The 23,072-nt window shown below is 39.2% G+C and overlaps 1 protein-coding gene across 1 annotated transcript in view; it reads left to right on the forward strand.

Moving 5' to 3' along the window:
* Positions 1 to 798: 798 nt before the first annotated feature.
* fmn2a (formin 2a) overlaps positions 799 to 23,072 on the forward strand; it is a 40,225-nt gene continuing 17,951 nt past the window's right edge. Inside the window, 8 exon segments of the mRNA XM_019366977.2 lie at positions 799 to 1,209; positions 3,101 to 5,338; positions 7,423 to 7,586; positions 10,983 to 11,135; positions 12,314 to 12,962; positions 12,965 to 13,160; positions 13,678 to 13,819; positions 19,264 to 19,351. Of these exon segments, the coding sequence (XP_019222522.1) occupies positions 1,116 to 1,209; positions 3,101 to 5,338; positions 7,423 to 7,586; positions 10,983 to 11,135; positions 12,314 to 12,962; positions 12,965 to 13,160; positions 13,678 to 13,819; positions 19,264 to 19,351 (3,724 nt within the window). The 5' untranslated portion in view covers positions 799 to 1,115.

Below are 23,072 nucleotides of genomic sequence, written 5' to 3' on the forward strand. Positions count from 1 at the left end.
CTTTAGATGACCTTAAATAAAATGTTTTGTAGTATTACTCAATACTTAAAATTGTCCAGAAAACTGAATAAAACAGCTGCTCTCAATGAGCAAGTGGATGGCATAACCCTCGGCTGCCTGTTTAGTGGAGGAAGGGACTTAAACGACAAGAAAGATGGAATGTGAATACCTCCCTGGATATGAAGTCAAGCTAAGGTGGCACTGCTCAGAAAAGTTTGGTTACTAATCCCAACAAGTATGACCAAAAGAGAAAGTTCAAAGAAGCAGACAGGGTTTAGAGAGTCTGTGAAAATTCCTGGTATTACTCTTGAACCCTGCAAAAAGTTTGTAGCATAGAAGGAAGAAATACTGTTATATAACTAATCTTTTTGCTCCAACTTGTAAGTAAAACGGCATCAAATCAATAATTTCTTTTCTTTTTTAGAAGTAACATTTTGACAACTGTACATCCCTGCAGACAGGGCACTGAGTTAACTCTTGTAGGAACTATCTGGCACATTTTTGGCTTTCTGTGGATCTGATGCAAAAGTGGAATATGTGTGTTCTTTTATCTTTTGAGGCAGAATTAAACACAGTGATTTTGAGAGTTTTATTGCTCTACCAACCCTAGAAAATGCATTTAGATTACAACCAAATACAGAATAATATAAGTTTTTTTTAAACTCAATTATAATATTAATTATTTGTTATCATAGGGAAAATGTTATCTCAGTTAGGATTGAGGTCACTGACCTGTCTGGTAACAGCTTATGTAGGGAGAAAACAGCTGAAGCTCATTTGCTAAATGAGGGCATGGACTTAAAAGTGGCACCACAGTGTATCAGCCAAGACTAACGGCTACTGATCGACTCAACTGAATGTGTGTTTTTATTCTAATTTGCCATTAAAATTGAGTCTTGTATCGCTGTCTGAAATGAAGTTGAGATTAGCATTGAGTGTCTAACTTCAGATAGAAATTAATTTTAATATAATAGTGTTATTTAACTGTTACATAGCTGTGTGTGTTCCCATCATGAGTCCTGATGAAGTTAGTAAGGAGAGTCTCCACAGAGCTAATGAGAGATGGCCACAGTGACTAGACATGTGATGAGGAAAATACAGACTTCATGTGACCCATGGCTAAGGAGCGGCTCATAGAAGAAGACAAACACCCATTTGTGTTGTTTTCTTCAGTCAGTACTAAACCACTGAGGAGAATCCACCAGTCAGGCAAGTATGACATCTTTCATATTTGAAAATCTTTATAAAAAAGGTCATAGCATTTATCTTGTTTTTTAATTTTACACTGTTTCATGTTGCTTAAAAGGAAAATGCTGTTAGTTGAAACCTTGTTCTAATTTTTATCTTTTATGGTTAGAAAAGTGATCTTTATAATTGGTGCTAGAAGGATAAATGTTAAATTTACTACACATAGAGGTTAATCAGTCTTCAGGCATGTGTCGATACAAGCTGATGAACACACAAGAAGAATCCGTTTGGAAATAAAAATGTGGACACAATAACTTGCTTGTAACTGCACAGACAATATTTGTCACCAGTCAATCATAAGCTTGTAAGTTGTGGACAAACCACCATATACCTACAATTTGACTTGATCCATAATAAGTGTCTGATTTTTAAAAAAAATTTATTTTCTTGACCGGTAGACGTATTTTTTTTAGCCATACACTGCCAAAAAGTGACAAAAAAATCCAACACCAATTCATTCAGCATTTGTGAAACCTAAAATCATAGTCTTTTCACCAGATATTCTCCAACATGTTTTAGATAATTTCCTGTAACTCGGCAGCCACAATAAACTGACTCTTTGATTAACTACTTCCACTGGCATGCGCAGTATGACAAGAGTATTTAGCTGTTTGTGATACAGTATATCTGTGTGTGGGGAAAAATGCAGAGTGAAAATTGGAGATCTTGAATGACCTGTCTGATCTACAATACTGTGCAAAAGTCTTGAGAGCCCACATTTCTCTGTTTTTCTAGGAAGATGATAAATTCATGCAGCAATTGAAAGTAGATAAGTCAAAAACCAGAGACTGTACAATTCTAACAAGCTTGAAACTGAATATTTGGTATGACATTTATTCTTCAATGAAGTCTGAGCTTTCTTAGGCAAGCCTTCTTCTAGGAAGAAGGCTTGCCAAGTTAGGTGTGTTTGAATGATAAGTTGTTGTAAAGTGGCTTAACAGAGTAAAAACACATCCATCTTAAAATGGTCAGGTAAAATTACTGGACTGAAAACAAGTGAAAAAGCAACCATTACCCTATGAAAAACTTTGAAAGACCTCCAGAAAGCCTTAAGAACTGTTGCTCAAGAACACTTTGAAAAAATTCTGAGAGTGTCTGATTCATTGGAAATAAAATCAAAAGAAATGAGTTGTGGTTCAAGACTTTTGCACGGTATCGTAGCTGTATGTCCATGACGGTTCTCAGTCATCCAGATCATGGTAATCTAAAGAGCCTGGAAAGAAAAGCGACTAGGCTTCTTTACATTTCTTGAAGATGACAAATCTGGGACTCCACCGATTGGTCTTAGAACTGAAGAAGCTCCTCGGACGAGAGGTGAAACATCTTCAAGAAACGTAACGAATTATAGTGGCTTTTTTTTTTCTTTCTAAGCTCCTTAGATTATTATAGCTGTACCTTGAAATGAAAATTACAGAAAATAATTGAGGTTATTATATACAAAATTGTAAGCATTTCATGGAAACATTTCATAGACTTAAGTTGTATCTGTTTAACTGTTCAGTCAAAATGACTCAGTGATGCTTCAATTGTGTTGAGGTTCAGGATGTAGGGAGGCCAGACCATGATTGGTAAGATTCCACTGTTTTTTTTTTTGTGTTTATTTTGAGGGTTTTTTTATGTTTACTTGTTTGGTTTTTTTGTCTTTTTAAAAAAAAATCTAGGTAGGCCTTTACTGCATTGGTGGTGTGTTTGGCATAATTTTCATGCTGAAAAATTAAGCTGTTGCTAATCAGGCACTATGACTCATCTCAGAGCATATTGCCTCCCCTTTGCTATTTAGAAGCTAAGCTTAAATATACAGTAAATCAGTGTGAACTTATTCTTTTCCTTTTACTTCAAACTTTGTAGACAGGCGTTCTCTTGGATGAAACCAAAGCGAGCAGGATGCAGACCATAAAGACAGTGGAGACCCAAGTTCCCTTTCTGAAAGAGAGTTTCTTCACTACCACGTTCAAAGGCCGGCGGAAGAGCAGTGTTACCAATATCCTCCGCAAACAACAGCACTCTCTTCTTAATCAACAGCAGTGCATTTTAGAGCATCAGCCACACAGTCCTAAGCTCTTTCATTCTCCTCCAGTTGAAAATGGACCTGGGCAGCAAACCCCCCAGCATCAGCGACTTGCTCGCTCAACCAGCAGCCCGTTATGCAAGGCAGCTGAGAATGCAGAAGCAGATGGGGATAGAAAGGAGGAGCAAAAAGAGAGAAAGGCTCAGAATGTGAGAGAGGCTGAGCTGGAAAGGGGGGGAGAGGGAGCAGTGAGTGGTAGTGAGCCCGTGGCTGTCACTGCCAGTCTCCTCCTCCTTTCATCATCAGCATCAGCAGTGCTGGGGGAGCCAGCATCATCCTCACAGCTGCCGTTAACTGTGGTGGGCAGACAGCAGGGATTAGCTAGCTCTGAAAGGGCTCTGACCAACAGAGGACCAGCGGCAGCAGTAGCTCATGAGGAAGCCGAGCATGCCCAATCTCGACCCCAGCATCATGGCTTATTAGCCAAAGGTGTTCGTCTTCTAAGGAACATGGGGAACCAGGAAGCAAAGCAGAAGAAAGGAGGAGCCAGTGGGGGACCAACAGGGGATGTTTCTTGTGATGGTGAGGCAGAGGAGCGAGAAGTGGACAAAAAATCCAAAAAGTCCTACAATAAAACAAATAAAGGAGCAGGAGAACATGGTGGTAAGAAGAAATCAAAGTCTGAGTCAAAGGGTTCTGTGTTTTCTGGAATTAAGATCAGGAAGAGTTTATCCAAGGTGAAAGGGTTGTCTAAGGATGATATGTTGGAAGATGGGAGATCAGGACATGTTGGCAAAGCAGGGGTCGAGTCTGGTGCAGAGAGGAGCCTGTCAGCTGATGAGATGGGCATGCTGTCAGATGTGGAGGGGGATCTAACCCATTTGACTGCAGACAGCCACCAATTTATGGGCGATGAGACTGGCCGGAAGACAAGTTCAGGGTCTGATGCTGAACTCTACAGTTTTCACTCAGCGACTGAAAGTGAAGACCTGCTCTCTGATATCCAGCAGGCCATGAGAGATCAAGGTGTTGCCAGTGAAATGGTTACCAGACACTTATCTGAAGGGTCGACCTTGGAGAGGAGCAAAGTTCCTGAGACTGGAATATCTCACCAACTATTTAATCTGGATGAAGACCCTTTCTCCCCACCTCTTGTTAGTGAAAGTGTACCTCAAGAACTGAATGATAAGTATAAGAAACTGGAGAATGAAAGGAGTGACATATCTATATCAAGAATTTCATCTGGTCCAGGGTCTCTGAGTGAGAGTGGTCCTTCATCTTCTGCTCCAGACACAGAGAGAAGCAGTGGCAGCCTTTTTCCAAAAACTAACAGCACTTATAGCTTTCAAGACACTACAGCCACCACCACCTCATATGAAAGTGCTGAGGAGCCCCAGGACGAACTGGAGAGCCTGTTTTTGACTCCACATCAGGGTCAAGGTAGTCAGGCTGTACTAGGCAAAAACACATCATGTGACCATTTAGATTCCATAATGGTAGGGACAGGGCCAACTGGTACTCAAAAAAGTGCAAGCAGCATGGACCTGTCTGTTGAGAGGGAGGATGAAGAAAGTGGTGGGCGGGACTTTCTGTCTCTGGAAAGGAGAAAGAATAGTCTGTCTATTAGCCACCTGATAACAGACAGTCCCCCTGTTTTTCAGCCTAGACGAAGATCTTCCAACTCCCCCTCCACTGTCAAATTCTACCCACCAGTCCACCCTTCCTATATTAAGACCACCACCAGGCAGCTCACCTCTCCAGTTGGCTCCCCCATTACCAGCCCCCATGTGCCTCGGAAAACAGATCCCATCAGTGGATCACTGGAATCCAACAAGGTCCAAGGGTTTAGGAGACGCAAGCAGAGGTCCTGCTCCATAGCTGGGCCACACAGTGTGTCTGCAGACTGGTCTGCTGAGGTTGATGAGCTCAGTGGAAGACATGATGATGGGGCCAAATTTCCAGATCAGGAGACCACAGAGAAGAGTTACACAGGTGGGACTTACTGGACGCTGGGCTCTAGGAGAACACACTATGGAAAGCAGACGTCTGCTGCTCCAGTACCCTACCTGGATGTCTTCTCTGGTGAGTCATATATTAAACAACTGAAGTGAGCAATCAAAACAGGTTTCAAAAAACTTTACAAGAAGGTAAAGAGAGAAATAATAACATTCCTCCCAAAACATAGGTGACAATTTAGTGTAGCTGTCTTCGCTTTTAAATGTCTCATAATCTATTAGCATCACTGCACTCATTCTGAATGGCATTTCTCCGAGAGACCTGTGTGATAGTGAGCTACAAGACAATTTGTCCCTACTGAAGATATTTTGATTAATGTCAGTTTTTGTTGTTTGTTTCTTACTAAAATCAAAATCAGTGCCACAAAGCAATGACCTACATTTGTTTGCAATACAAAGAAAAACAGAGAAAAACACAGAATATCAATAGCTTGACTTTTTTTATTTAATTCGTTTGGTGCCAAAGCAATAGCAGAGAAATCACAAAAGTATCAGGAAGACAATAATGAAGCCTTTCATTTAAATATTTTAGTTATTTCATAATTTATTCCTACCGGAGAAGTCTTAATGGATTGGATGTCACTCCTATTTGTTTGGCTCCTACCCTATTTGAGATTAGGCCATTACACAACCAATGATTATAGTAATTGCCTAGTAAGTTTAATTACTTACAAATTGCACTTTATGTAAGTAAGTACACTAGAAATACTAAGGTTATTATTTTAAAATACAATACTTAATGAAAACCATAATAAAACCATGGGGTGTCTTTGAGATGCGATGTCTCACTCTAATAAAACAATGCCACTCTGTCCTCCTTACTATTGTGGAGCCTTTCAAGAGCTTAGCTGTTGTCTCCTGTCTTTGCCTGTGCTCATAAATCAGAGGACCGAATGACAATGCTGCCACCCACCCACGGCTATGTCATCCTCTGATTCCACTGGCTTAGATAAGAAGCACACGTATACACAAACACAGTGGATGTTAAACTCATGTGACAGTTTTTCTGCAAGACAAAAATAAATCATGACGTTAAATCAATTTCTGTTTGCATCAGGTGAACTCGCTCCAAACAACAGAGGTACATAATGATCTGAATCCATATTAAAATGAACATTTTTGTGCCTGTGTGGCACTTCACATTTGTGAGACATATTTTGTCCCGTTTATGCTCACAAAGACTCAGCCTCTAACTAGTTTACCATTGCATGTGATACCAATCAGTGCAGCGAGGTTTACAGGTCACATGTACCCTTAAGGAGTGGGAGGAATGAGAAGAAAGATGGGAAACCATAGAAACTCCAGCTTAATGTTTGAACAAGTGACGACAAATTCCCACTGATGGATAAAACAAAATTTACATTTAAACTCCTTTTTTTTCTCTCTTCGTTTCTTTTTTCCAATACATCAGTGTCCACAGGAGCATGAGTCATTTCATTGCTTTTAATTGATTTGACACTCTCCCCTGTATCACATGGTCAAAAGAAATCATCCTGTTTTAGAATTGGTCTTCCTGCTGTAGCTGTGTGTTGTTTTTGGCTCAACAGTCCTCTGCTGTCACATTGTTGATATCCCCCACCACCCTTCAAAATCCTAATAATTCCTGACATTCATGTCATTTTCAAAAAATAATGTCATTCCATATGGAGTATAGAGAATTTGATACATTACTACATTTCACACAGCTCAAACTTACTTTACAAACATGCGGACAGCCTACTTTATTTTCTGTATTTTATTCAAGAAGTAGAATTCATACATTCTGTAACCATGCTGTCTGCTTTAGCCCACCTTTTAGTTTTTTCAAGCTATTCCAAAACTTGCCATTTGATAATTCTTTGCACTTCACAATCAGCACCATCGCTCTTTTCACCCACGTGTAAATGGTGTGAATAGAGTTTACAAGTGTAGGTGTTTAATTATCACATCCTAAACTGAAAAATGTCTTTTACATTCTTTGGTCAGACTGACATGAGGTGTCTAATTACACAATTTTTCTCAACTTACCAAATATATTAAAAATAAATTTATAACATGTAAAAATTAAAAATGTGTCGGTTCAAATTCGTCTGAGTATCCTCCTCTAGTCTTGAAAATGGAGCTCTGTATCCCTCTATTTTGTTCTTGCAGTGTCTTCTTTTCTTTTCTCAGGTCGTGCTCTTTTGGACAGGCTGTGTATGCATCAAGGAGATGGGTCCTCCGAAGAGGATGTGAAAGAACTGTGTCAACGAATGCTTCTCCAGGGTCTCCTGCACCCCTTCAGCAACGGGCGTGCAGAGCTCCTTGGTGACAGTCCTGTGTCACCAGTCTTTAACGTAAGACCTTTCTCTTCACTTAGCACTTATTCTAAAAACTGACCACATATTCAGGGGTAGGTTCATTTTTAAACAAATATATAGTTTAGCTTTAAAACATTTTACACTTTAAAATGCTCGGTCCACATTACAATAGCTCTAAAATAATTGTACTTAGGGTTTTTGTGGGGATGGAAATAACCATTAAACCTATGCAGCTGTGTTTCATATTTCTAACTTTTCTACTTTCATACCAAACCACTGTCTAAAGATAGTATAACATGGGCTGGGATGCATATAAAAAGCATGTGTTAATGAGATAAATCACTAAGTAATTCTTATGTGCAGTAGAGAGAATGAGTGCAGAGTGTGTGTTTCTGTATTCATTGTCTGACTATGATTCATCTGAGAGATTTCATTACCTGAAGAGCAGTGGTGTATGTAGAGAGGGTGAATATGCGGAAGTTGATTTCATGAATCTTTTATTTTCCACTCCAGTAAAGCTTTGCTCAGACCTAATTGCACATGCACATGCCTGCAGATTTTATCACAGCTACTGTTGGAGCCATTTCTGTCATGACTCCTTGCAGCTGAGCATGCAAATTAAGCTGTAAGTAACTTGATGCACAATTTAAACTGCAACATATTTATCAACACATCAGCTCTTTGAAAATATAGGCCTGTTCAGTGTCTTTATGTTGCTACAAAAAGACAATCATAAAATAAGTCATCAAGTCATCCACTGATAGACACTCAGATGACTTAAAAAGAACAAGATTTTTTCAAATCTCACTAGCTGCGCAGCTTCATGGATATCACATTGGGTTGTTCAGCATAATGTATAAAGACATTCATGCCTCACTCTTATGTCATGGCAGGGAATGAACCCCACTGGCTTTGCTGAGCCTCTAGTGACGCCATGAGGTTGGCTCTTTCAGTGACATTTCCCAACGACCAGTGAATGGATTGCTGTTAAATTTTCTACATACATTCACCCGAGAAGATTAATTTTGATGGTGTTAATTCTCCTGACTATTTCTATCCAGTTTTTTTCACTTCCAGTGTAACATCTTATCATCTATGACATAGCTAGACCATTTTTAATTTTAATTTTTAAAAAATTAATGGTACCTCGTGAATTTTAGTGATTCTCTAACTTTCCCACTAAACATTAACAGTATGGACCTGTCTTGTCATTGTGAGCATGTTGCCAAGCTAATTTATATTTCCTGCTCAAAGCACTGCTGTATGAGCACATCATAACAAAACAAATGTAGTTGATGTAAATTCTTGGTCTTTTTTTTTTATCTGTTGAAAAACAAACAGTCAGGTCAGATTAGCTTTGGATTTTGCACATTGCAACATCTCCTGCTGATGCACATGTGTGGACATATGTTGTATTTACTCATACGCACATAAAGGTTCAGTAGTCATCCACACAGACAAAAGCAAGATTACTCGCCTGACAGTGCAAGCTCTTAAGCTGATTTATTAACATAAATGCAAATCTGTGGAATACAGACCGTCATCTGCTTGCATGCTACATGGTCAAAAGTAGGCCACAAACAAACAGACCTTTTCTTTTTCTTTTTTTATCTTCAAACAATTCACCGTTGCATCAGTATGCATTGTATTTATAATGTATTTATTATTGTGCTATCTACTGTACAATATAAAGCGCCTTGAGGCGACTTTTGTTGTGATTTGGCGCTATATAAATAAAATTGAATTGAATTGAATATGTTAAAGACACTTGCGGACGCATACAAAAGGACAGCATGAGACATCCATGCTGAGGCTTTTCCTTGCATAGCTGGATTAATATTCCCTCTGACATTCATTCAGTCCCACAAATGCACATAAATACGCGCACACATACATTTGTGCTTGTGTAGACCATCTGCTGACCGTGTTATGTAACAACTCCACGTGCCTTGGGCTCAGGCTGCTCTTCCTGAGCAAAAAGCTCACCATGTCAGGATTGGACAGAATTGTCCCTGCTCTGCATACTTCTTCAGGCTGAGGCTTGGCCTGAAGTCATGTATTATTCAGCTTGACCATGAATAACCTTTGTTGTTGTCATTCAGAGTGAGATTTCATTTTTTAGGGCTTTCTATCTTAAAGCTAATCTCCTTCTGAAATTAAATCATCAGTCTGTCTTTGCTGTTCTGGAACCTTTTCACTTAAGCCCCTTAATATATCAGACCATTAGGCTCTTTCCCTTTTAAAGTTGCTCTCCATCTTGAAATCAGTTATTTACTGCACCGACTTTGTTTTTTCTTTCTACACCTCTCTTTCCTTTTACTTCTTTCTTTCATCTCCTATTTGCCCTCCACTGTTCTACCTAAATATGGCATTGCATCCAATTTGGTGGAGACAGCAAATGTATCACTTGCGTGTTTCTTGTTCAGCATATGCCCTGAATTATATACTCCAATCAGCTTCATTCATCACAAAAATGGGGCTTGATAATAATGAGTCTCTAAGAACTCTGAACATATGCTGTCCTTCGTGCTTGGCAAAACATTGCTTAGTTGATAAATTTCTGTTGCCGTTGCAAGAGTTTACATCGATCTTGCTCTGCGGGTCAGGTTACCACAATGACCAGCTAATGCTGACATACAATATTAATATACTGCAGTATAGGGGCACTTCTGAAAAGAGTTGCCATTTATGCTCTCATAAGATTGGCAAAAATAAGTAGAGTGCGATCTATCTGTTCATAGCCTTGCTATTTCACTTGTACTAGTATGAAAAATAGAGTTGTGGTAGGTTTTATAATGATACATACTTGGAATAAGAAAATGGAAAGCACCTGAATGCTATAAAATATCAAAGTAAAAAAAAAAGAAAAGAAAAAGTGGAATAATTTGTTCAACTCCATCTCTGCAAAACAGAAAGCAAGCACTTGACACACATTTACCCTCACATTGTTTAGTACTTTTAATCTGTGAGCCTCTTTCAGAGTTGTTTTAGGGTAGCCATCATTGTGTTGGGTGTTGACTTAAGAGTCGTTGAAATAAATACTGTTAAATAATATGAATACAAATGTATTTAATTTCATTAGCCTCCAGCTGCTCTTTGTCTAAAGTGATTAAATATATTTATGGAGCATGCCTTGTTGTACATTTAGGGGATTAAGCATTTTCCCCATGACCAGAAACCATATTGGAATATTGGAACAGTAAGAGAGTCAATTGTAGCTTAGTGTTTTTATTTGCCATGGAGACTGACAGACTACTCAGTGATTAGACTGAGAGCTTTTTTTGATATTTAACAGGAATATTAAGAAACGTGTTTCTTAGATTTTCAATGTTGTAGTGCTTTTAATACTTCTGTTTACTGACCTTGTATCTTTTGACTTACTGACCTTGTATCTGATATTATAAACTTTCTTGTTTTATAACTTGTGTTCAGGAAGAGCAGCTGTACACCTGGGCATCTGTAGGCTTGCCAGTGTCCCCTTACCTTTGGGAACTCTATGGGGGGCCAACCACAGGCAGGGTACAGAGCTTGAGATCCTCTTTCCATCAATCATCAGCCAAAACACCAGGTGCTCCACATGTTCAGGTTGGTTAAGTCTTCTCTTTAGTGTTAAATATTTGGCAACTGTTTTTCACCCTGCCTGCATGGAAAGGAAAGTGTATGCTCTGAAAACATAAACCGCAAAACTTAACAGCTGTATTAGATTAAATTCAAATGTCTCCTCTTTACAAAGTCAAAGTGTGTTTCTTGCTGACTGATATATTCACTGCATATGTGTGTGTGTGTGTGTGTGTATGAAAGGTAACATTTACCCGATATAGCCTTTTTAAAAATTACCATTGTAATATAATTCATGATTATAAACCAAACGCCCACAAAAAAAAGACTTAAAAATGGTGCACAGAGTTCAGTAAAAGTCTAGAAGAGACTAAGCTTGATTATAATATTTTGCTGTTCCTTCTTGAATTTCTGTTTGCTGTATTTAACATCTTTGGTACAAAATATACAGGACGGTGTGGAACTGCTTTAAAAATGAACAATGGAAAAATTGAATTTTAGTATGCAAAACAGCAAAGAAATGAATACAGAGGGATAGAAATCCATTTAGTCTATGCAAGACTGACAAACATGGAAAGATATAATTACTGAACTTTGTATTTGAGATCTCTCTCTCTCTCTCTCTCTCTCTCTCTCTCTCTCTCTCTCTCTCTCTCTCTCTCTCTCTCTCTCTCTCTCTCTTTTTAAATCTGTAACATTATTACCCACATGAATTTAGCTGTGAATCATACCTTGGCCACCAGAGGTCAGGCTTGTGTTGAAAGTACTGTGAAACAATCACATGAATCCTTCCTGTTTCCTAGAAAAGTAAAAAAATAAATAGAGGACCATACTGTCTAAATATTCTGCTAACAATTCAACAATGCGACTACAACTGGAGAATGTGTACTAGCAGACAAAACCCTCCTCGTGAGGCCTACTGAGACTCACTGTCTCTGGGGTCACATCTCTGGTATCCCCTCATCCCTATTCTAACCAATGTGGAGCCAGAGGTCTGACAGAGTCTAGACATGATGGACTTGGTTGACCCTTCTTAAGCTCAGTTCTGTCACTAAGCTGCCTGAGTTGTGACACTTTTTTTTTCTCACTGTTTATGTAATTGAATGATAATGTGCCTAAGATTAAACATCAAATCTTATGTTCTCCTAGAATATATTATATTTATACAATTTATTTATGTATGTGTTTACTTGGTTCACTGACAGACAGAATGCAGCAAGTTGAAGTCAGGTCAGTCATCCTCGGAAGATGAAGGCAGTCTCATCCCACTGCTGGAGAGGACCATTGATGACCTGCGGATTAAGATAGCTGTGTTGCAAGGCCAGCAGGCCTCCTTGGCAAAGGGCATCAGGGATAATATGGGAGCTCTGGGCAATGGTCACCACAAGGCCTCACAGATAAAAGGAGGACGATTGGGGAAGATGAGTCAGGAGGTGTCTATCCAGACCTCGCCTGTGGAGGAGGGATTTAAGTTTGATGTGCCTTTGAATGGACGGTCCAGCAGCACGCCGTCCTCCATTTCACCCTCCATCGTCAAATCTTCAGAAGGCTTTGCCTGCACGTGCCAGCAGAGGCAGCAGAGCAGCATCCAGTCAGGTCTTCCTCCCCCTACAGTCTCTGGGGTTATGTCCCAACCACCACCACCACCTCCTCCACCACCACCACCTTTACCAGGCGGTTCCACTGCACCTCCACCGCCACCTCCACCACCACCCCCACCCTTACCCGGGCTTGGACCTTGTTTCCCACCCCCACCACCACCGCCCCTTCCATCAGGTACTGGAGCTCCACCACCTCCTCCACCCCTGCCTGGTTTCGGACCTCCACCCCCACCACCTCCTCCACCACCAGGCATGGGCCCTCCCCCCCACCCCCTCCTCCAGGAATGGGCCCCCCTCCTCCACCCCCACCTCCTGGCTTTGGGCCCCCGCCACCACCAGGCCCCATGTCTTCCATGATGATCCAGGAAGCTGACCCTGCCAAGGCTATGATAGAACCCCCGAAGCCAATGAAGCCACTCTACTGGACCCGCATACAGCTGCATGCTAAAAAGTAAGGATATGCTGTAGAAAGTGAAGATAGATATGGATCATTTGCACAAAGGTATTCTCTGAACAGTAGAGATTTGAGAGGAAGCTTGTCCACTTAAGATAAAGATCGACCACATGCTGTGACTGCAATAGACATGCTAGCTTTGTGGAAAATGAAAGTGATGCAAGCCAGGCATTGTGGTCAGCAGAGAATTGACTTGAACCAGGTTTTCTTTCCTTATTAAGGCTTGGAAAACTGTGGTGGAACAAACCTCTAGAAATGGAGAGCTTGCTTTACGAGCAAGTGAGGAACTCAACCCAGAATTATAAATGCCATTTGGTGGCTAATGAATTTGGCAGTAATTGATTTTGGATTTTTATTCTCCAAAAAATAACAAATTAGTACTTGTAGAACTGCACAGGGCAAAAACATGCCTTTAAAAAAACACAAATTACACTATGAAGTTCTACTTTGCTGTCAATCCAAAAAATGGCTGTCCTACTTACACTGTAAATAATTCCTCCCCCTCCATCTTTAGACATACTGGCTCACTGGTGTGGGAGAAAATTGAGGAACCAACTGTGGATTTCGAAGAATTTGTGGAGCTATTTTCCAAAAGCACTGTCAAGGAGAAGAAGAAGCCAATTTCAGACACAATCAGCAAGTCGAAGGCCAAGCAGGTACGATATGTTGTGTTACGCTCATGTGTTTGCATATATACTGATATATTTGCTTAGGCAAGTGTGTGCGTATTTGTATATTTATGCATCCATGTTTTTGCTTCTCCCCCTTGGGGTCACTACGTTTGGCTTTCTTCAGGGCTTTCCTGTCCGCACTTTTACTCCAGTGATGGCTGTTCCTTTCCATTTCTCATCACTGTTGTCTCCCATTTACTTTGAGTGACAGAAGGAAATGCTACAGCCAGACAGTTATTATGTGGTGTGAGCTCTGGCTCCCACCCGACTCCCCTTGTGACCATCCAGTGGCACCAAGCCAATGTCTCGCGTGCGGTGAGGAAACCTCACGACGGTGATGACTGCTCGGAGAGAGAGGGAGTGGGAAGGGGAGAGGGGAAAACGGGAGGGAGTGAGAAGCGTGGGAGTTGTATTTCATGATGTGGTTCCTCCCATTGTGCTTTCTGTATGACTGAGTTTAATAGTCAGACTGTTTCCCTCCCCAGTGTCCTTTATGTCACTCCATCAATCAGCAAGGCAAACATTTGATCTACAATTTAAGGCTCTTTTGGTTAAGAGTTTTATGATAATGTACTATTCAGCTAAATTATGTATCTAAAACACAAATAATGTTGCTCAAGGGAAGGAAGTTTCACCCCTCTAATTGAGACCCTGTAGAATCACCAGGCAGTTTCTGCTGAAATGATATGTTGGTCCCAAGCATAGACACTTGCGGGAAATATTCTTAAGTTATGGGAAGGGATCACTTGGAATTTGACACCAAAATCAAAAGCTTTCTTCCAAAAGGTTTCTAGTTGATTGAAAGTACAACTAGAACAAATGTCGAACAGCTTTACTCTTAACAAAAAGCTCCTTATTCTACTTCTTCTACGACTTATATTTCTCCATCTTGGTTTTCATAATTTGGAATTGGAATCTTCAAAGTTCATAGGAAGTACTGTATAACTGTAGAGTTACACAGCTATAGATTTTATATTTACATCAAAAGTGTGTCTGTCTCACAGAAGTAGTCATGAATGTTGCTGTAGCAGAAGAAATGTGAACTTTCACGCTAAAGCGCACTGTATGGTGTAGCTTAGATCCAGCAGAGCAACAGTCATCCAACTGACTTCTTCAGTTGGATGACTTCTTCGTTTCTCTCATTCAAAACGCTATGTGCAGGTGAACAGAATCAACCTTTTGAGAGCACTGATTAATGGTGAGACTTCTTTGACAGCCTTGTATGAATAGGGTCTAACTTGGAAAGAGCAGTTATTACAGGTGTTGTGTGTAATGATACATCTGTAGGACACCTGTTAATATTTTTTCCTTGAACAGTTAAAATTTTAGTTCTAAAGAAGTCCATGAAGTCATTGCTAGATGTACTATTACTGTTACTGTAGCATTACTATGACGCTCTAATTGGCACAGCTCTGGATATGTTTATTACCACATTATGAAATGTCTCCCTGTGAATTTTTTTTTTTTTTTTTTTTGCCCCGTAATTGTGATGGGAAACAAACTTAATTAGGTGTGTGTCAAATTCCCCCAGTCATCTCTGTGGATCTTCTCCAACACAGCCATGGTGATTCAGCAACAGCAATAACATAGAACTGTGACTGAACCCAAATTGAAGTTAACCTTCGACATATTACATCTCCTACTGCTTCAGCTATTTACATTCCCCTGTGTGCTGTGAGTGCAACTATTTTACTGATGAGAGGGGACAAGCATCCTCCTCAGGACTACCACTAGAGAGCAGCTTTGACGTCAGTACTCCTCTGCTGGCATAAGTATTACAGTAGATGGGAAGATTTACTGCTATTACACAGTGTCAACTGTTAACCTTTGTAACTGCAGAGAGGTTTCAAAGGGAGCAGCCTTGCTTCTGACCTTTTTATATGATGTACTAGAGATATGGAGTGAAAGTTATGAATATGAATTATAGTATGTGGTTTACATCTGTTTAAGACTGAAGATGATGAAATGCATGTTTCCAATGCTCTGTTTTTCATCTTAAGAGATTTGAAGTCTAGGTAGAGAAAATAAAAATGTATATAAATTATTGATATTTGACATTTATGAAAAAGAAAGTGTTTATCTGATTAACATTTAACAACCAAAAACTATTTTGTTTTGGTAACGAAAGATCAACTCCAAGCATTTTTTTTTATTTAAAAAAAAAGAAAAGTTAAACCTCGTTAGAAATGAAAATGAAACAATGTTTAAAAAATTGAAACCCATCTTTATTTCAAAATTATGATGCACATTGAGGAGTTTATGCTTTTGTAAGTTAACTTTTAGAGCAGGATTACTTCCACACAACTGGTATGTGACCCTACCCCAACCTCTATTTTGGTCACTATCATAGATACTTCTATGGGCATCTTTTCTCATTTCTCACACACTAAGCTTAGCGACCCTCCTCTGTCTCCACAAACACACACACACACACTTCACCCTCATAAATCTCCACTGGCTCCTGGTCAAGTCACGCATTACTTATAAGATCCATCTTCTCACTTACAAATCCCTCAATGCCTTGGCCCCTCAGTACCTGTCTGACCTGCTGCAACAATACACACGGTCTCGGATGCTACGGTCCTCTGCCACGGGTCCGCTTTCTGTCCCCAGCATCAACCTAGGTACCTTTGGGAAAAGAGGCTACACTTTGGCAGCCCTCATCCTCTGGAACTTTCTCCCATCTGAGCTTCACAATGCCCCATCACTGGAGTCTTTTAAGAATTTATCAAAACTCACCTCTTTAACAAACCCCTTAACCTGTAGCCTTTGGTTTATTTTTATACTATTTTCCATAATTTCTTTGAGGAAAGAATTGGGCTGGAGTTATGTTATCAGTGCTGATTTTTTTTTTTTTAAAGTGTATTTATTTATTTATTTATTTGTTGGTTACCAGAAAATCTTGAGCTTTGAGTATCAAAGCTCAAGATTTTATTTATTATAATTGTAAGATAGGAAATTGCCAATGGCAGAGGATGTGGTCACCAATTTCCCTTCTAATAAAAAAAAAATGTAAAAAAAAAAAAAAAATGGTGATGCAGACACACTAATAGCACCATCATAGCTCTTTTATCTGACTATATTGTTTGAGATGCTAAATCAGTAGCCAAACTAATAATACTAGCATTCATCTGTCTTGTTTACTTCACACATCAGTGCTTTCCTTATTTTAGCAAAAGAAGTGATGCTGTTTCCTTTATTTTTCATCAAAAGTACCAAACTTAAGAGCTTTATTCGTAACACATTTTCAGCTCTAAGCACATCGTGACTAGTTAAAAGTAGGTCGATGGGCATATTTAGAATACAAGAGTCTGTTGCAGCAAACTGTTGTATGAAAAGTTAATTAAATGGTACATTCTTTTTACATGAATTTAATCTTTGATCACAGAAACAAAACTGGGTACGCCTATGAATTCGCCTATGAAAATGATGATAAAACGACAGAACACCAGAGCTTTCTTTATTTTGTATTCTTGGGATGTGTGCATCTGAATACTTGCATCAATAGTCCATGTGGAAAAGAAATGCCAGAGGGGTTCAAGTTGTAATATGGAGTAGGTTAGCAGAAGATCGGCGAGCACAAACACAGGTGCAACACTAATCAGAGCCACAACAATGCTATCATCTACAGGTGATTGCTTCTTACATAGGTTATTAATGGTATCTGAGTTTGAGGACTGAGTCTGAGGACTATGTCTGTAATTTTAAATAATGGAGAACAAACAAAGCATTAAAAGCAAATTAAATCTCAGTATTAGAGGATGAACTGATTTTCATTGCATTGAGCTCTCATTGTAGAACTGAGTAACGGAGAAAACACTTAATAGCGACCTGTATAGTGCATATTTGTGGCTCCCTTTTTTGCTTATGAGATGACAAGTTGTACCTCTTGGAAAGATGATCATCCCACACATAAAGAGCTGTGTGGGATGATCAGGCTTCATATTGGCTAACTCTGCAACTCTGCAGATCACGACATCCACAAATGTGCGACTTAATGAATTTCTTTAAGCCAAAAACTTTAGACACATGGCTCTGATTAGATGTTGAAAGCATCATATCTGATTAATATTTCATTTTTTGTGCGCCCTTTTTATTATAAAAATGTTTCTGTAATGTGTTATAGTGCAGCTATGTTTAAGTATAAAATAGTGCTGTTATATGCTCTTTGAAAATTTGTATTAAGTATACCAAATATACCTGAGGCTCTGTTGTATATTTCAGCATATAAGGCGTTACTGATGACTTATTCAGTGCAATGATGCTGTTACCTTACACTAAAATATCACAGACTTACTGTGAAAGTCACTCAGCATCATATCTCGATCGGCATGTTTCTCAAAGCTGTGGTTGGGCTGGGGAACACAGACAGTTGGGGCTTGGTGATATAACTTCCTGTGTGTTTAAGAGGTCTGTGGTCTGTGTGATCTGGTTTAGATGGAAGCATTCTGTCTGGATCACAGTAGGCTACGGGTTTCCTGTCCTGTCCCTTCACCACTTTGCAACCCAGTGCACACTTCTGCTTACTCAGGAGAGCTGTGGCTTATAATGGTCCCCTTGGATGCAGTTTTTATGCGTAATAACAAGACTGGCTTGATATTTAACTCCTGACTGTTTGTCGGAGGCAGACTATTATTAAACTGTTAACGTTTGCAGCTTTTTGAGTAGTTTTAATCTCCATGGCATTGTCCAGATAATACTTTCTAAACTTTACCTTTTAGCCCCCTTAAAAAAATGTCTTATTTAAACAAAAAGTCAGTTTTCTGTTTCATCAGTTGCACTACTTGAGTCAGAGCAATAAGCCTTTTGTGTTTTTACTGATCTGTAAGGTTTTGTTCGTGTAACTGAATGATGGCGTATGTGGAGATTTGAAAAAAAATCTGTCATCACAATATAGCTCCACAGCTATAATTTTCCCAGTGTGTGCTGATCAATAATGATGAAGTTTTCCTCCCACAGAAGGAAAATGATAGAGAACAGATTATTTCTATTCAAATATTGTCTTTGTAATTCAAAAGCCCTTTATTAGTATATAGTTTTAAAAAGATAATACATATATTTATACAATATACATGCACTGTGTGCGTCTCTCACTGTCCCTCAGGTTGACATGTTAATATTATAGACAGCAAGATTTACCTTCTACTGCTAGTGTTTTTGAAAGGTCGTTAATCATCTTCAAGCCTAATAATGGCGTTTAACTCATTTCAAATTGACCCCTATGGTTAAATTAAAATCTACATATTACATTACAGGAGGATCTTTCTCTCCATCTTACCTGTCAAACAGAAACCACCGTTATGTTATGGTATGTTTGTGATGAAGTTTATGGTTAATGAGCCTGTATGATGTTAAGATTCTTTTGTTTGTTTGTTTTTCTATCTTCTTAATTGCCATGTTTGGTTTCTCTTCATGTCATTATCTTCTAGGTGGTGAAGCTCTTAAGCAACAAGCGTTCACAGGCTGTAGGTATCCTCATGTCTAGCATTCATCTTGATATGAAGGACATAGAGAATGGTAAGTCTTGTCACATGTTCATGACTAGTACTTTAGCTGGTGTAGAGGTGTAGCACGTTTGTTATCATCTGTCACAAAGTTTCCTCAGATGGCAAAACTCTGAAAGCAATTTATTGTGTCACAACAATGAAGAATATGTAGCCGTTTCTGAAAAGGTGGTACTGCTAACATTACTAACATTTTCCAAAACATACATAGTTGCACATTTGGTGTGCCGCTGTTTCATGCAAATGAAGACGTGCTATTGATCTTTTTAATAGCCATGGTCTGTTTTACTCCAGGGATGGAAAATATCAGTCATTTCTCTGTCATTCAGTCATTTATTTCACAACTTAATTTTAGCTGACACTTTTTAAATAAACCGGTATCTTGAGCAGGTTAATTCCACAGATTTTGGTGATGTCTTGACTTTTGCTATAGTTCCATTTTTAACGTCTGTGATTTTGGGTGACATGGCTAAACAACTTTTATTAAATTTGATACATTCACTACACAGTAAGTACTGGGTTGGACACTCTTTTGCTTTCAGAACTGCCTTAATTCTTTGTAGCATGGCTTCAACTAGGTGCTGGAAACACTCCTTAGAGATTTTGGTCCATCTTGATAAGATAGGACTACACAGTTGCTGCGCATACATGATGTGAATCTCTCGTTCCACAACAATCCCAGAAGTACTCTATTGGATTCAAAGCTGGTCACTCCGGAGGCTATTTAAGTACAATGAAATACTGTGAAACTTTTATGTTCAAGAAACCATTTTTAGGTGAAATGAGCTTTAAGAGCACAATATCTTGACGAAAGTAACCATGAAAAGATGGGTACACTACAGTCACAAAGGAGTGGACATGCTTGGCAACAATACACTGGTAGGTTGTGGCATTTAAATCACGTGCAGTGTGTACTAAGGGGCCCCATGTGTCTCAAGAAAACATCCTCCACAGCATTACACCACCAACAACAAAATGAGTTGTTGATCAAGGCAGGAAGGATCCATGTTTTCACGTTGTTTATGACAAATTTTGACCCTACTCATCAGACTAGACAATCTTTTTTGCCAGTTTTGGTGAGCCTATGCAACGTGTAGGTTCAGTTTCCTGTTCTTAGCTGAATGGTACCCGGTGTGGTTTCTGCTTCTGTAGTCCATCTGCTTCAAGGTTCAGCATGGTCAGAATGTAGAGATGGTCTTCTGCATAACCTGATTGTAACAACTAGTTATTTTGCCTTCCTATCAGCTCGCCCATACTGGTATCTAGCATACTAGCATCTTCTAGGGAACTGACACTTGACACGATTTGATAATTCCCTGTAATTTTAGAGATGGTTGTATGTGGAAAATCCCAGTAGATCATTTCTGAAATACTAAGACCACTCCATCTGGTACCAACAACGATACCATATTAAATCACCTTTCCGCCCAATTCTGATGCTTGATTTGTACTTCAGCAAGCCATCTTGACCATGCCTACATGTATGAGTTGCTGCCATGTGTTTGGCTCATTAGACAACTGCATTAACGAGCAGTTGTAAAAGTTGCCAGTGAGTGAAACATTTTTTTAACCTCATTCTTCTGACAACATCAGACTAGAATTATAAAACACCCACTACTTCTGATCATGAACAAATACTTTTATAACCCATCAGGTTGTTTCTTTGTGTTAATTGGCAAATGTTAGTATGGTAAGGCTCTAGTCAACATGCTATTTGTCTCTGTTTTTATTATACAGCACATTGAAAAAAACAACAGGAACTTATCCCATGTAATTTCTAGTGAAAACAGATTAATGAATAAAAGTAAAATACTGCATAGCATATAACTTTTGTTCTTACATAAAAACTACTGTGGAGGATAAACACCTGTTAAGAAAGTGTTTAAAGAAACAAGATTAAAAAGATGAACAGACAGCACAGTCAAATAAAAGTAATAAAATCAAAGTCAAAATGATAAGAAGTGTGGTAAACTTTTCACCTGCTGAACATTGTGTTAGTAGTGTTGTGAATACTGCTTGCTGATATTGGCTTTGAGATTAAAACACCACTGTGCCTGAGAGCAGCCAGAGATGCTTTTATTTAAGTGCCACAAGGGTAGTTCCTTCCTCTGTTTGAAGGTAGTACACAGTCATCCCCAGGTGTGTTGGGAAGATGCTAACTTCCAAACAACAGTGAATTTTTATCAAAAGCGTACAAAAGCGGCAATTTGAAACCATATCATCTCTAAAAAAGAAATAATTCTGCACACTGAACATCAGCAAACCCCATTGTATATATCTTTTTTTTAGTCTGCTGTGAAGTTAGAATATTATTGGATTTGTTTTTACCGAAGCTATTCCAGTGTTTGGTGTTATCACTGCTGAAAGGCATCTGAAATGCTTTCTTCTTTAGTTCCCCTCATCTCATCTGTTTCTTTTCTCTTTTATTTTGCATATTCTCTCCCCATCTAACATCCACATCGTGTTTCACAGAGACACTCTGTCTGATGAGTTGTCACCATCTTGTCTAAGCGGCTTTGTTAAAGTGAAGTCATTTTGGAGATGATGATGGCTACAGATGGTCTTCCTGTTTTAGTTACTCTCTGATTGCTCTCCAGTCTTTGCTCATCTGTGTCTAAACACTTCTCGTCATCTCCCCATCCTATTCAATCTTCTCTCAGTAAAGCATTTACGTTAGCTTCAAACCTTAACTCCTCACGCACAAGACATGGTTAGGTTACATCAAAATAAATGTGTGCCACACAAACCAGCAATGTAGCAATAAACAGTCGCTCTCTGGGAGCGTTTTATCTGCAGCATCTTCAAAGAATCTGGTGGGACTAAATGTTGTTCTGCATTTCTGGTCTTAATGTCAGTCTTTGGTGCATCTATTTTAGGTCAGATTGGAAGGGCAAGAGAGGGCCACGCTCATCAGTACTGGTATTTATCTCCTATGTTAGGACAGTTTTGCACTACTACATAATTAGCACTGATTGGAAACTTCAGTATGTCACTAAGAGATCAGAGAAAGGACATCTCAGTGATTTGGTGGACTACTTTCAAATATTATCTACTTGTTCTGACATGACAGTGGGTCATCTTCTGTGCAGAAATAAAAATAATCCTGAATGTGAATCCTGAATTTTTAGGTCTGAATAATTATAATAATTATAGCCTTAAAATACTCAATTTCCCATAAATAACAAACCCCCAAAGTCTGTATAATAACTATGCTAATGTTTTCCCATTCCGGACATGATCTAATGTTCCCTTGTGCTATTAGAGGTTTAAGATGATTAAAGAATCAAAGGATGATTTGTTTACCAAAGAGAGAGATTAATTTGCCCAAACTTTGTAATTGTTCCTGTCAGTGTAGTGAATTAGTTTCGTTTCCTGTTGGTTTCGTGATTAGGTCAATGACTAGCAAAGTCTTTGTAAATCTGAGATCTCTGACATGAAGAAAAACAACTTCTGAGTCATTGATTTAGATTGTGTCAGTTTTATGACGGCGCAATTGCTCAGTGAGAAGTCGAGACTTTTTTTTTTCCCTCACAGCTGTTGTTGTTTGCTCTCAGACTTGGCCGACACTCTGCATGTTTCATAGGACACTTCCGTGCACTGTCGGCGTTCCTGAGATGCTTTAGACCACCAGCCTCCGTCAGAGATGGTGGTTACCGGCGCCATGTTTGGGTCAAATGTGATAGTCAGGATAGACCTGGGCAGATGGGTCTGGATTTCAGTTCCTGTGTCACCGT

The sequence above is a fragment of the Oreochromis niloticus genome, linkage group LG13 (genome assembly GCF_001858045.2).
Source record: "Oreochromis niloticus isolate F11D_XX linkage group LG13, O_niloticus_UMD_NMBU, whole genome shotgun sequence".
NCBI classification, from domain to species: domain Eukaryota; kingdom Metazoa; phylum Chordata; class Actinopteri; order Cichliformes; family Cichlidae; genus Oreochromis; species Oreochromis niloticus.